A 15907-nucleotide genomic window follows, 5' to 3' on the forward strand; every position below is an offset into this window, starting at 1 on the left:
TATTTACTAAAAGTTAGGATTTGCATGGAATTATAAAATTAGTTAATCCAAAGATAATGTGCAATAATTTTTCTATTCACTTTAAAATTCTTGAGATATGGCGAAATACGCAAAAAGTAAAATTAACGTTAGGGGATCCAAACTTTGGACCTCTCTCCTGATCAAACTATGAGGACCGTATTTCCCAGATTGCGACTACCTTCTATATTTAGAGGATCAAAAATCTGAATGAGCCGAGAGAAAAAAAGTTATGCTTATTCAGAGAAGTACTTTCTCTGAACAAGCATAACTTTTTTTTCTTCTTCTTTTGCCTGATTTCGTAACTTAAAACATCATCTGCACTAAATTAGCAGTTGAGGTCACACTTTCAAACCTTTAAGATTAAGTCCTAGAATGTGAAGATCAGATCATTAGATAAAAAGTCATTCAGGGTGGTCCGTCTTTTATTTTGCGTACAATTCATTTTTTTTAAATACTACTTTAACATATCCAGCCATCTGGATCCCAAAGTCTGAAGACATAGCCATGAAGTTAAAAATTCTTTTGGTTTATAAATTTGAGTCGAACATGGAATAGGCACTTTTTGCTGCTTTCATTTTCTTATACACTCATTACGCATTGAACTATATCCAGAATAAAAAGTTTTTATTCTCGAATATAGTATACCCTAGATATCTCGAAAACCTTGTTATGTCAGAAAAATATTTCCCCCCTTGGCATTCATTACATGTCCACCTAATGTTAATGAGTTTGTAGGGGAGTACTAGATCGAACCTGTCATACAGCACATCCTGATTTTCTTTCTGCTTTCCGAAATTGGCTGTAACCGACTGCAAGATACAGATGTCATTTTTGTTATCGCACACTTTTCGCAGCATATATAAACTCTGTGAAATCACAAAATATTTACTACTACTCAGTGTGTTATACACTTTTGTATTGTAATTTTTTTTAAGTTAGTCACTCAGTTTTGTGACTACCTTTTTCCGGAAAATAAATCTTTTACTTTTATCCTCTGATTTTAGTCATTTTGTCTTTGGTTTCCTAAAAATATGAGAAAGTTATACTAGTTCTTACAAGTTCCTATGTCGAAGAGTTCCTCAGATTTTTTTTTTTTTTTTTTCGAAATAGAAAATGAATTTTCTCGGAAAAGTGACAATTTAAGTTAATTGTAAACCAATAATGTATAATTATTTTTGTCTTTTGAAAATAAAATGATCACCGGTGTATTCAGCCTTAGTCAACAGGGGTCTGTCCAGACATTTTGTGAAAGGTCCGTTTTTCGTGAAATTGTGAAAAAATTACTCTCATTCTATCAACCAGGGTCCGCTTTTATGAATTCGTGCAAATAGGGTCCGTTATTGCAAAAAAAAAAATTTTTCAAGGAGTTTTTAAATTGTAAAGATATACAAGATTATGCTCAACACTGTAAAATTATAATTAAAATAATTGAATTTTCAAAAATAAACAACAATTGCTGCTTCTAAATTAGAGATGCAACATACAATACAAATATCTGGTATTTAGCCTATACTGCTTATTAATTTCAGACGAATAATGGAAGAATCGTCTGCCGAAGACTAAACTTAATTCGTTTACATCCATCTTTCTTGTTTTCTGCCCTGGAAAGGGTTTATTCGATTAACAAAATAATGAAGATAAACAAATTTGTGAAGGGTCCGATTAAGGCTACATAGTACCCTAAAATTCGCAAAAATATGCAAAAAAAATATTTTTGCATTTTTGGGTGGCTAATGTGGTTGGGAAGCAAGTTGAAAAATTTTGCATCTGAGATCTAATTAGTTTTAGAGATATTAGGATTTTTCCGAGTTGTGTCAGACTCACAATTTGACAAGCGAGGGGGCGTGGTTAGTTTCGTTTTCTTTTAAATCTAATTTTAAAACTTTTTTTTTCAAAAAAAGACTTATTTTATTTCGATGATTATTAATTTTCACTTTCTCCAAAAGTTATCAAATTTCACTTTCACTTCTAGAAGCATTGTTGTTTATTTATGTTCGGTGTTTGATGGATGCGTTCTAAAGTTGTGTTTTTACTAAATTTTTATTTATAAAAAGTCTTTTTTAAGACTAATATTTTTTAATTTATAAATACATTCGTAACAGAATATTTGTTATACTTGATTGACTGAATATTTATATAATTATGCTAGCTATTTCTTTAATCCTATTGCTTTGTTTGTCTAAACCAATGTTACGTGTATTTTAGCCGATACAGGTTACATATAAATTTTAAATGTGAAAAAATATAATACTATTAATATTCAAGTAAATTAGTGTTTTTGGACCAGCAATAAGTTTGTTTATAATATATTAAGAAAGTAGGACTGTACAAGCATTTTTAGTTTTGGTTTTATGGTTCTCTTTACTTTAAATGTCATTTTCTCAGACTTTCTTTTTTGTTGATGCCACTGTTTTCGATTCCCTAAGGCTTTTTTCCGTTTAAAGATAAAGCCTTGAAATTTTTTGTAGAAACTTTTATGTATATACAGACCAAAAGTTAGTATGGATTTCAGTGTGAGATGTATACATTTTTTTTAATAAAAATTTGAAGTTGGAGTTTTTAGAATTTTCGGGTTTTCCACGTGTTTAGTAACGATAAAAATAATTAAGATTCAACTAAGTATCAGAGCACCAAATCCATACTAACTTTTGTTCCTAATAATCTAAGATATTTATATTATTTAAAATAACTGAAAAATTTTGAAAATTAAAAAAGTTATAAAAATTTTAAAAAATCTTGAATTTTTTAAAAAAATTTAAATTTTTTAAATTGTGGTTTGTCGATTTCCCTTTTCTTTTTGAAAATCAGTTTAATAATATAATACAAATGAAAATCTATTATTACTTTTAATATTACAGGCCTTAAAAAATTTTTTTAAAAAAGGGTACCGTGTAGCCTTAAAAGAAAAATCATTTTGTGAAGGGTCCGTTTTTAAGTTAAAATATTTTGTGAAGGGTCCGTTTTTATGAAAGGATATTTTGTGAAGGGTCCGTTAACGGACCCAAATTTCTTCTAAACAGATCCCTGATTACGTAAATATTTGTTAGTAGTTATTCTTATGTCTCGCGACTACTTTTTAAAGTAATATTTTAGAATATATTTTTCTACTTTTACACATTTAGTTCTGAACTTGTTATCATGAAAACTCGCTATCTCGAAATTGCTTTAGGGTTCCCCTTCAATTTTGAGACATCGAGAGTTTCTATTTTTTAGTCAATTCAACGTTTATTTATATTAATTCCTTGCTTACGGTCTACAATATTGTATCACCACATGTGGTCTACTTATTGTACCAGCGTAAGCAAAAGGTTAATCAAATTGATTAATTATATAATCAAAAGCAAATTGTTCGTTATGTTTTTGATTGCCAACTATTTCTGTTGGTAGAAGATTGGGACTGCTGCTGAGAAAGTTGAAGGTTCGTGGCCCTCTAACTTATTCAGCTGCAAAAAAATAAAATGCTCCAAGAAAGGTGAGTGTTCGAATTTAATTTCCGTACAGTACGGAGAGGCCTGTCCACAGGTCAGGAGATATTACCAGGGTCCTTATAAAATTCAAAAAATAGTAACAAATTTAATAAAATAAGGTCTATTTTACAATTTGACAGTTCACTAAGTTCAATATTAGCTAATAAATATTTACGAAAGTTAATATCTACCTTAGGAAGAAAAGTGCGATTCATCACTATGTTGCAGTAAGCATTTCGTACATAATTGATTTTCAAACTAAGTCGAGGCAAAGGGTGCCTAATAAATTTAATTTGAAAGTTAATAAAATAGAATAAAACCCACTTTTAAAATTTTTTAAAGACCGTACCAACCATGACCCATGGAAATTACCTATATAGCCCAGAGAAAATTACGAAACTTGAAATACCTACTTGTAAATACTACTATAATAGTGATGTGATGTAAAAACAACACCTTTGGAAAAGTGAAATTGATCACATATTGCTCTAAGAGCATTATTGAATTGCAAACTACATTTTACTTTTAAATATAGCTTTCGAATGAACTTTAAGTATAGGACAACTGCTTTCATACAGTAAAGTTATGAAATGAAGATACAAATTTAAGTGAACCATAAAATGAATTAAGTACAACATCTCAGTATCTAAACTGCCATTGCGTTCTATATTTTAATTTGAAGTGGTCTTTAAAAAAATCCTTAAAAAAGAGGTGAGAAAACTAATGTGTTAAATACGACGGTTTCTTGTTTTCAAATTTTCCTTCGGAATAAAAAAAAATTTAAAATCTAAATATTTACGGGTTATTAAATTACAAATTTCAGGGGTAATTGTGAGATCAACTCAGAAATTTTTTTAAGTAAAATGACGCAAAGAACTTCAAAAAATTCTAAATAAATTTTATTATAGTATAATTTAAATGAATTATGCATAAGCTTACTTTTTATCTAATCACATTTATTATTCTATCAGAAAAAAATATTAACAAAAGAAAAAGATGCTAACATTTGTGTTAAAATTTTGGTTTATGGCTTAGTATAGAAAAAGTTCTAGCTGTGTTAGGTCCACGTTTTAAACATTGATTTGAGCTTTAAAGGAGTTTTTTTTTTGTATTATATACTCCCAATATAGAGACAGAACGTCTGATACATTGTATAACATTTAGCACAGTTTTAAAACTTAAATTGTTTAAGACCTTTCTATTAGTATGCCTTTATAATGCGATTGCCTATGTAAAATTATGTTCGGATATATTCTCACAGGAGTTTTTAGTCAATGAAAAATCATAAGAAAAAAAAAAAGTAATCTTGTTGGTGATTTTATGACATCTGTTATTGGGACATAGTGGATTTTGTTTCAGGAGCAAAACGTGAAAAAACGCTTTGATTAGAAGTAAAAAAATTTTTCTTTCATTATAAAAACAGCCCAATAATCACTAAAAAATAATTTCGATTTCCGGAATTATATGCGATCTAAATTTAAAATCCAAAAAGTGGTTTGAATTTTTTTCTATTCAAATTGAAGAAATTAATTAGCTAGTTAAAGTAATTTTAATGATGAGTTTTGTTTTCTCTTCAATCCAGTCGACTGCATATTTGTAAAAATGTTTGGAAAATTTTAACCTTCGACGCAAAAAGAGACCAGTGTCCAATTTTGCATTTCATAATCAAAAATTAAAAAATGCTTAATATTTCTCACTTTACCTCAATCAATACAAATTCATGAAAATTATGTTTGATTAGAATTCTGCGTCAAAGGGTTAAAAATGCTAAATTAAAATTTTTATGAATTAAAAATAAGAGTTGACTTTTTAAAAAATATTTTACCATATACAGTCCCTAGCTAAATTATTAGACGCGCTATGAGATTCTATGTAAAATCTTAAAACCTATTACATGTTTAAATACGAAAGTACAGTAGAGAACCGATTATCCGGAATGATCGGGACTATCGCTATTCCGGATAACTGATTTTTCCAGTTTTCTGAATCGCTACAAAAAGCCGTTTTTTTAGTGTTAAACCCAACTAAAAAAGAAATATATTTGTAAATAATCTTAAAAATAAGGAAAAACGATAAGGTAATACACAAATGATTATTTCTGAAATGATGGTAAGGTAAACATCTTTCAAAAAAGAAAGAAAAATCCTAAAATCTGATGAGGAAAATATTTTTTTTTAAAAAATTGCGGGAAAATTTATCGAATTTCGTTCCGGTTTTTTGGTTTTCCGGTTTTCTGATTTCCGGATAACGGGTTCTGTACTGTATTGCATATAAACTCGTGCAAAACATGCAATTATTAAAACACCATCACAGTGTATTTAATATAATACCAGATATAATAAATATTCTAATCTATCCACTCGTCGAATTTATATGATATATCGTCTAATTTAAGAAATTGATACACGAACGTAAACAAGTGCAAACCGGTTTCGGTAGAGTAAGAATAATGCTGTACAGTATCCCCAGATAATCAAGATTTTACTTAGAATCTTATAATCAGTCTAATAATTTGGCCCGAGATTGTATATTTAAGTAAAAAATCACTTTTCCTGCCCCTATTTAAGGCTCTGGTCTCAAGAGATATATATGATTTTAATTGCAATCTTAAATGTAATTTTAAGATCAGAAAAATATTTCAAGTACTTTTAGATATTTTAATACAGTGATAACATTTTTTTTACAAGGACAATATTTACAAACCAAAAACTTAATGATACAAATTAAACAGCTAAACCGTTTCCTCACAGTCTATATCCAAGTACCAGTATACAACGTGATCTTTTTCCTTTGGAAGCAGGTGGATTGGAGCTAAAATAAACAGAAATTTCAGCATTAGAGTATGTTTAATTTTAAAGACAATTACTTCACCTTCTACTTAAGCATTTAGTAAGATGTCTGTTCCAATGCGTATAGTAATGGCTGACTTCACGAACCAGGAATAAATTGCACTATATCTCCTAATCTTTTAAAGCCTGCCCCTTTATCTTCTAGCTTTTTTGAAAGGTGCCTAATTACACTATATCAAAAGTTTATAGAAAAATATCAGGAAAACAAATTAAAAATTCAACCTAAAATCTAAGATTGCGTGGGTGGAGGCCACTTAACAGCAACGCCTCCACCACAACAAGGGGAAAAGTATAGAAAATTTTCGATGATACGTTTTTCATGCTCAGTAGTAAAAATAAATCTGAACTTGTAAGACGGAAGTCTAATTTTAACCCCACTTGTTCTTAACTTTACCCGGTCAACCATCTATAGTCAGTCATTAAGAGAACGCTATGCTGCTGGAGAAACCTTTCACCGCAAATTCAGTCTCTACTATTTGTGCATCAAAATTTTAAAAAAAGTGAATTCAGACATACCTAGTGTATGGAAAGTACTCCCCTCGCCATTCGTCAGATACAGTGGCGGTGACTAAGGTTATGAGGTTTAACTATTTCAAGAAGGGGTATTAGGTCAATATTTAAGACAGGTTTTGGCTCTGGTTAGGGAGAGAAGAAACAGGGGAAAAAGAAGCTCCTCTCTTTAAAATGTGCTGTTTGTTTCCATAACAGCAGACGGTCTTAGACTTTGAAGGAAGGGGAGTACTTTCTGTAGAGAAATTATAAGCTATGAAGTTCATGTTCATGCATGATTGTACAGCTGCACATTATGCCCTTCAGGTGTATTGTCACTTCGATGTAACATAGCCAAGGAAGTGGATAGGAAGCCACGATACAGGTTGAATGAGCCTATGCGTTCACTAGATCTCAATCACTGTTACTTCTTTATGTGACCACCTTAAATCTTAGTTTATACGACACTTCATGGACACTGAATCTCACAGTATGGAATGCCATCGCTTTGCCAGTTACTTTGAGCACGCTCGGGAATAGTCTGGGTCGTAGACTGCCTGCAATGACGTCATCGAACACCCCTTCCAAGCACTCGAGTGATAATTAATCAAATAAATCTTTTTGTACTTATCAAGTTTGTATTATCTTTTTGTTCTTTACTAGCATGGGGTTTTGTTGATTTTTTACCATTTCAATCCCATGTTCTAAAAAGTAAACTTATCCTCTAGATTCCTTTTACCACTCCTCTTAATTTCTTTAACGAATTCGGGAGCAACCTCTATTTGAAAGCTATTTACTTAATTACCAAACAAGTATTGACATTTTATCTGTATGCTGTCCAATACACAATGTCAAGAGTTGGTTGATTTGTATAAAAGAATAAAATTGTGTAGAAAAAACTTACATCTTTGAAATGTTTTCACAGTAGAGGTATGCCTGTCGTGATTGATGTCAGTTTGTACGCATAATCGCCAGTACAAATTTTCCTCGGCATCATTGGGTACGTCTGATATCGCATAGATGCTTGGTTCTTTATTTTTATCCATGTAGTAAGAAAAACTGAAAAGTAAAAATCAAAAAACATAGTGCAAAATTTCTTTTCGCTATTGACGATCAAATACAAAAAATTTTCATTTTTTAAATTGAGTTTCAATTAAATTAGAAAAAATAGCATAGTTGATTAAATTTTATTATAAACTTTTTTTTTTTTTTTTTTGCATAAATAGGGCAAAATTTCGATTGATATAGCTCTCAATTTCATTTAAAGCATTTATGGTAATGGAAAAAAGAAAACATTAGTTCAGTGGTTCCCAACCAGGAGGCGATTATGTCTCAATGCGGTGAAGAGTATTAAAAAGAATAAATTTAAATAAAAAATAACTGCTTTTAATGACTTGAGATTTTAATCTTGTCTGTAATTGCTCCCAGGTATAATACAAACTTTTATTTCCTTTAAAATTTCTTATCTAAACTAAAACAATAGCAAGATTCAAGTTTTTTTTCTTATTTAAAAAAATGCTAGACAGGGGAGCGAGTCGTTAAACGCCGATGGATTGGAAAATCGCAGCTTATCACCTTCGGATTTAACTACATAGTGCTGTGAGTTGGTCAGTAACAGCAACGGGAACATCTCAAATTCGCGAAACTGGCTGCCTCGTGTCTATTAACACGTTGAATGCCACGCTAATTTTACATGGCTTGCCTGTCTGGCCACAACGGTAAATAATTACAAACTAAATTTGCAAATATTAGACAGATTTTGCTAGTTTTTTTTTTTAAGAAGGTTTAGCATGATATCTGAAAAAAAGTCTTGAATTATATATGCCTACGAATTGTTTAGAGATAGTGGTGGATAAAAATCTACTAAAATGAATTTATTAAACCAAGAATCACAATTAATAAATTACCACTTGAAAATATTTGTTCGCTGTCCGGAGCAAGTTCGCATCTCTGTATATGAATAAAACTATTTTTGTGTGTTCTACATTGCATTAATTTCTTCAAACCATTTTAGTAACGATAATAATATTAAAAAATTGAAAATTTACTCGAATTATGCTTTTTTAATAATCTTGGCTTCACCGGTTACCCCCGTGGCGCTACGAACAAAATCAGTGCCGGTCACCGGTGACCCCCATGGTATTCAACGTGTTAAACAATGACAAGACTTAAGAGAAACTTCAAAAATTGTTTTACAAAGATTTGAAAAAGAGTCTGCACTGTACAAAATTCCAGATCTAATTACGATAAAAAATTACTTTCTCTCAGGGTGCAGGTTTCTTTTATCATAAAATTTATTTCTACCGGGACAAAATATTTAATATACCGTAATTTTACAGTAATAATTACCTTAAAATCACTGAATACCTTTAATTAAAAAACTATTACTGCAAAAATTACAGTATAGATGGATTTTGGAAAAAAAATGGCTTTTATAATAAACTGTATGATGCACACAAAGTGCCGGTACTTCATACCGGAATTTTGTACGGAATTTGCAAGTTAATAAAACTATTTTTGTGTGTTCTATATTGCATTAATTTCTTCACACCATTTTAGTAACGATAATATAAACGAATTTAAAATTTACTCGAATTATGTGTTTCTGATAATCTTTGCTTCTCAGGTCACCGGTGATCCCTGTGGCTCTACGAACAAAGTCAGTGCCGGTCACCTATGATCCCCATGGTATTCAACGTGCTAAAGACAATTTCTCAGAAATTTGCATTTTTCCATAAGGCATAGATAAAAGTCTATTCTTTTGAGAAGCTGAGTCTTTTAATGTTGGCCCAAAATAGTTTAAAATGACACATAAACTGCAAGTATATGTACCAAATCAAAGAACTTACTTGTACTTAGGATCATTTGCAGAGGACAATTTCATGACTTCAAAAAAATTGGAATTAGGTGGAACATTGATTGTGATTGTATGATGGACATTGGGATAGCGACCCACTCTCAAACTGTACTGTACAAAGAACTTCTCAGCTTTCTTGGTTTCAGCACGTTCTGAAAAAATTAAATGATTTATTGCCAAGTTAAAGCAAGTATATAGAAATGTAAACACATTTAGTAATTTTAAAGCATGAAGTGTAGTGTCTACAACTACAAAAATAAAATTCCAATTCACTAGTATATAAGACATGCTAACTCGATTCCATGTTGGGTTATCTTTTCATAGATGAAGGTTTGCGTGGTCAATGCGACTCTCCCCATATTGGTGACCCGGACGCGATGTGAACACTCCTCCCTTGACTGAAACTCCCGTCTCGATGGATGGTTCCCCTTGAACAATTGACTTGCTACTTGTGACTGAGACATTAACCACCTCCTCGCACTGTTGCTACTCAGACTCAATCACACACGTCGGCTTGTATATACTTGACTGCTAATGGCAACACAGAAGCGACCACGACCGTGAACTCAATACAGTTCTCACGAGAAACCTTTAAAAGCACGGTGATCTAAATACAGCTCTCCCGGCATCTCACAAAACAGCAATGAATCAACAAGTGGTATCCGTTCATCGAAGTCTATCACAGATATAATTATGGTGGGGAAGTGCTGCAGAGTGTACAGCTACAAAAATACAACCCAATTCACTAATATATAAGACATATTAACTCTATTTAATGTAGGGTTACCTTTTCTTAAATGAAGGTTGACGTGGTCAATGTGACTTTTATTCACTTGTTAGACAGGATGCGTAGCCAAATTTTATAACAAAAAATAAGCACCTTTTAAGTACTTTTTAAGCACTCATTTAGCAGTTTTAAGCACTATATACACCAACAAAATAATTTTTAAAGACTTTACGTGATCATGATAAAATAAGTAGTTTCTGACAAAGAACTCTTTTTCTTGATTATATTAGCAGGGGTCTGTCCAGACATTTTGTGAAAGGTCCGTTTTTCGTGAAATTGTGAAAAAATTACTCACATTCTTTCAACCAGGGTCCGCTTTTATGAATTTGTTTAAATAGGGTCCGTTATTGCAAAATTGTAATTGTAATTATTGCAAAATTACAATTATTTTAAATTGTAAAGATATACAAGATTATGCTCAACACTGTAAAATTATAATTAAAAAAATTAAATTTTAAAAAATAAACAACAATTGCTGCTTCTAAATTAGAGATGCAACATACAAATATTTGGTATTTAGCTTATACTGCTGAACGCATAATATTAAGTTCGGACGAATAATGGAAGAATCGTCTGCCGAAGACAAAACTTAATTCGTTTACATCCATCTTTCTTGTTTTCTGCCCTGGTAAAGGTTTATTCGATAAATAAAATAATAATGAAGATAAACAAATTTGTGAAGGGTCCGTTTTCAAGTTAAAATATTTTGTGAAGGGTCCGTTTTCAAGTTAAAATATTTTGTGAAGGGTCCGTTTTCAAGTTAAAATATTTTGTGAAGGGTCCGTTTTCAAGTTAAAATATTTTGTGAAGGGTCCGTTTTCAAGTTAAAATATTTTGTGAAGGGTCCGTTTTTATGAAAAGATATTTTGTGAAGGGTCCGTTTTTATGAAAAGATATTTTGTGAAGGGTCCGTTTTTATGAAAAGATATTTTGTGAAGGGTCCGTTAACGGACCCAAATTTCTTCTAAACAGACCCCTGATTAGCCACTATAAAAAGATAAGAGAGGTTTTTCGGTTCGATATCAGAGGGTGAAAAATGAAGCCTGAAATTGAGAATAGCTTGCAAATTGCAGCAGAGTTACACATGAGAGTGCAATAATCTCACCGACCTCAGTTCAGTTGATGCATATACGGACTAAATATTTCATCAAGCATGTAATATGATTGGTGCTTTCATACGCTACTTACCAAAGGTAAAGCCGAAATGCATTGTGGTTGAATGAATTGTGAAAACTTTGAATAGAACGTGAAAACAACGCCTTTGCATTGTACGTGGCAAAAATCGACATGGTAAAGAAAAAAAAAATCTCATTTTTGAAAAGTGAAACTTAAGCACTTTTTAAAAACACCAATGAAAAAAGCACCTTTAAGGGTTTTTAAATTACGAAAGTTGAAAATAAACACCTTTAAGCACTTTTTAAAAACGCTACGCACCCTGTTATATTAATAATAACTCTTACCATAGAGATAAGAGATACAAAAATATTAAAAAGCAATTTTTTTAAAAACTAAAAATAATTTGTCAGTCATGCCATGTACGAAATGATAGACATTATTCGCTAGTAAATCATAACAGCGGAAGTGCAACAGTGTTTCATTTTTCCACAAACATAAAATTCACTTAGTATCAAAAATCGGAAGTCCAGTCCAGATAATCGGATGATAAATTACTTTTGCAATTATAATACATCATCTGTTGCAAGAGGAAGCTAAAATGCACAGAATTAACACTGGGAAACTGAGTAGCTAGACATATGATTTAACTAAATATGCGCCCAAAATTAAAAAATTAGTTTAATTTTTTGCGCTAATTTTTACAGGGTGCGTAGCCCATAGCTTTCAACAAATAAGTACCTTTCAAGTACTTTTTAAGCACTGAAAAAAATTTCAAGCGCTAATTATATACATTAACAAAAGCTTAAGATAATGAAAAAAATGAACATTTAGAAATATATAGCAAAGGTGAGTAAATTTATAAATGCAAAAAATTTATATATTTAAAAAAGTCTTAAGTTTTTTAATTATTACATAAAATAATGATGTTTTAATTTTTATGATCTTTAAATATTTTTAAAGTGCTTTTCTACACATTTTAATCATGAAACAAACAATAAGACAATAAGTGTGTAGGAAAATCTCTCAACAAAAAATAAGCACAAAGTACTTTTTAAGCACTCAAAAAATATTAAGCTCTATGTACATTAACAAAATGAAGAATAATTTTCAAAGACTTCACACGATCATGATAAAATAACTAGTTTCTGGCAAAAAAAACTACCCGATTATATTAACCGTTATAAAAAGGTAAAGAGATTCTTCAGGTTTGATATGAGAGGGTGGAAAATGAAGCCTGAAATTGAGAAGAATATCTTGCAAAATGCAGCAGAGTTGCACATAAGAGTGCAAGAATCTCATCGAACCCAGCTCAGTAGACGCACATGCGGACTCGCAAGTACTTTATCAAACATGTAAAACTATTAGCCCTTTGATAGGTTTTGGACCGACAGGACTTCGAAATAGATTGTGGTTGAATGAATTGTGAAAAGTTGAATAGAACAATGCGAAAAGCGCGCTTTTGCATTGATGTAGAGAAAATGCACATGGTAAAGAAAAAAAAATCTAAGCACTTTTTAAAAACAATCCATGAAGAAAGCACCTTTATGCACTTTTTAAAAACGCTACGCACCATGTTATACACGTTTCGAACCAGCTTCATAACATAGTCCAAATCCAGTTTTGCTTCAAGAGTAAGACACTTAAACAGAGTTTTTATTTTACTTGGCGACAGAGCTTCGAAAACCATTTAAAATGGAAAACTTACCCATTATCAATTCTGGATGAATATCTTTTATAAATTTTATCCTATCTGCGTTTAACGCTAGTTGAATTAGATAAGTTGACACCATATTGACTTCATTGAGAGATTGTTTTCTTAAATAGTCCAGTGCACCTTTTTTATTCCATGACAAATGAGGAGCAGACGCTAAGGCCTGGAAAGATAATTAATGAAAGTTTTTATGAACACTCATAAATAGGGATTTATAATTCAATAATTATTAATAATCTGATGTAATGAATTCATCACGATTCGCACAATTTTCCTAAATGTGAACGCACCAAGTTTTTTTCTTGTTATAAAAATTAGTTCAAGTGTCTGTCCAGACATTTAGTAAAATTGTGAAAAAATTCATCGTAATTTGTGAATGTAAAACAAACATTAAGTCACATTCTTTCACCCAGGGTCCTGCTTTTGTGACTTTTTCAAGGAGACCTTAAAAATTTTAAAGAGATACACTATTATGCTCAACACCGTAAAATTATAATAAAAGAAATTTTATTAAAAAAATAAACAGCAACTGCTGCTACTAAATTAGCGATGCGACAATACAAATATTTGGTATTTAGCGCATACTGCTGAACGCAGAATATTCATTTTGGACGAATAAAGGAAGAAGCGTCTGCTGAAGACAAAACTTACTTCGTTTACATCTGTCCTCCCCCCCCCCACTCCCCTGGGAAGAGTTTATTCGATTAACAAAACGAAAACGAAGATAAAAATTTATGAAGGGTCCGCTTTCATGAAAAGATATTTCGTGAAGGGTTAGTTTTCATGAAAAGACATTTTGTGAAGGGTCGGTTAACGGACCCAAATTTCTTCTAAACAGACCCCTGATAAGGAAGATTTAATTCCAGGGTGAGAAGGCAGATTTTTCAACAAAAAATAAGCACCTTTTAAGTACTATTTATGCACTTTTTAATCACTTTCCAAAAAAAAAAAAAGTCATAATTAGGATCTGTGTACTAATAAAAAGTATTCTCTATCGTTTAAATTTCTTAGTTTATAAACATTAAATCAATAAATTTCAAAAACAATTTTAAAAACTTTACATAATCATAAAATAACTAGATTCTGATAAATATTGCAAAGAAAATTGTGAGAATTCTGCATTTTTTTGTAATTAAGAACAATCGGCACGGCAAAGAAAAAAAATCTCTTTAAAATACAGAAAATTAAGGACTTTTTACAGACCCCGAATAAAAAAAAAGCACCTTTAAGGGTTTTTAAAAACCGTAAGTCAAAAATAAGCACCTTTAAGGGCTTTAAAAACGCTATGCACCCTGTGATTCCATTAAATTATGCACTACCTTGCAGAAAAACAAAAAACAAGTCAGCGACAAAAATTCAAAATTAGATTTTTATGTTTACTTGGAATTTTTGTATGTCACATATTGCAAACAAAATAGTTTTCTTCAAAAATACACTGTGAAACCATTAATTTTTGGCCATTTCATAAATTTAAATACAATAAAATTTGGTTAACATAACATTGTAGAGCTACTTTAAAATTACATTTGGAAAAAAATAACTTCTAGAATTTTCCTGTATACACAATTATAAATTTTCAGTACTTTGAGACAATAGCTTTAAGACCTTTATTTTTAACTTACGTAAATAAAAATATATCTCTAAATTATTATGTTACTAGCGCAAGAGCAATTTAAAAAGAGAAAAAAAAGTTTTGTACGACTGTTAGCATTTAAGCTTTTATTTCTGCTCTATTCTGTTTCAACTTCTTGTAGAACATGCGAATTTTTTTAAAACCGGTATACAGAAGTTCTTGTCCACTTAATATTTTTTTAAAAATAAATTCGTTGCGGATACAGGCAGTACATTAAAAGCAAGCTATGATAGTCAATGGTATTAAAGACCCCTTTTGATTTAATGCAAAGTCGAAAAGATTGCAAAGCAGGATAGCTTTTGAATAAAGCAGTTTTTCGAAGTCTGATGTTCTTTGGCAGGTAATTTTTAGAAGTGCTGCGAGTTTGTAAGATATTTATGATTGTTAGCCTATCTTAAATTAGCGTTTACTACGCTGATTATTAAGAATGAGACCCGTGGTGGCTCAGGGAATAAAACGCTCGCCACCAAATGAGGTGTCCCAGGTTTGAATCCCATTGGAGGCTGGTCGATTCTAATTCTACTACCGGCTCGCATCAACCACAGTGCAGGCGTAAAATATCCTCTGTGGATCATGGGATAGAGTCCCCTTGCAAACAGGCTAACCGTGTGAGTTTTTCGTGGTTACCCTCTCCATGTAACTCAAATACGGGTCAGTTCCATCAAGAAATTCCCGAGGGGAAAATTTCTTCCGATACTTGATCCAGGAGTTCCCTTGTCTTCTGGATTTGGTTTAAAGCAACAAGGCTACGGAGTTTAACATTTGTAAACTCAAAATTTGAATAGAGTGTTCAACGCCAGGTTGATATTTTGAGCCATTTTTCATAAATGAAAAATGACACAAAATGCTAATATGAAAAGCCTTTGTAAACTAAAATATTTGAACGGTTATTCCAATGCTGCATGCTCGAGAAGATAATACTAAAATTTAGGATTATTTATTTTAAAATTTTTCAACAAGTTCGAAAAATTCGCTAA

The 15907-nt window shown here is 31.2% G+C and overlaps 1 protein-coding gene across 1 annotated transcript in view; it reads right to left on the reverse strand.

The window, feature by feature from the left end:
• Positions 1-6131: 6131 nt before the first annotated feature.
• The window catches only part of LOC107444569 (uncharacterized protein CG3556), a 29878-nt gene continuing 20102 nt past the window's right edge, over positions 6132-15907 (reverse strand). Inside the window, exons 5-8 of the mRNA XM_043047120.3 lie at positions 13292-13460; positions 9676-9835; positions 7731-7885; positions 6132-6299 (exon numbers count right to left, since the gene is read on the reverse strand). Coding sequence (XP_042903054.2) covers positions 6220-6299; positions 7731-7885; positions 9676-9835; positions 13292-13460 — 564 coding nt within the window. The 3' untranslated portion in view covers positions 6132-6219. The remainder of the gene's footprint in view (positions 6300-7730; positions 7886-9675; positions 9836-13291; positions 13461-15907) is intronic.

This window comes from Parasteatoda tepidariorum, chromosome 5, assembly GCF_982258835.1.
Source record: "Parasteatoda tepidariorum strain Cologne lab strain chromosome 5, Ptep-v5.0, whole genome shotgun sequence".
In the NCBI taxonomy this organism is placed as follows: Eukaryota; Metazoa; Arthropoda; class Arachnida; order Araneae; family Theridiidae; genus Parasteatoda; species Parasteatoda tepidariorum.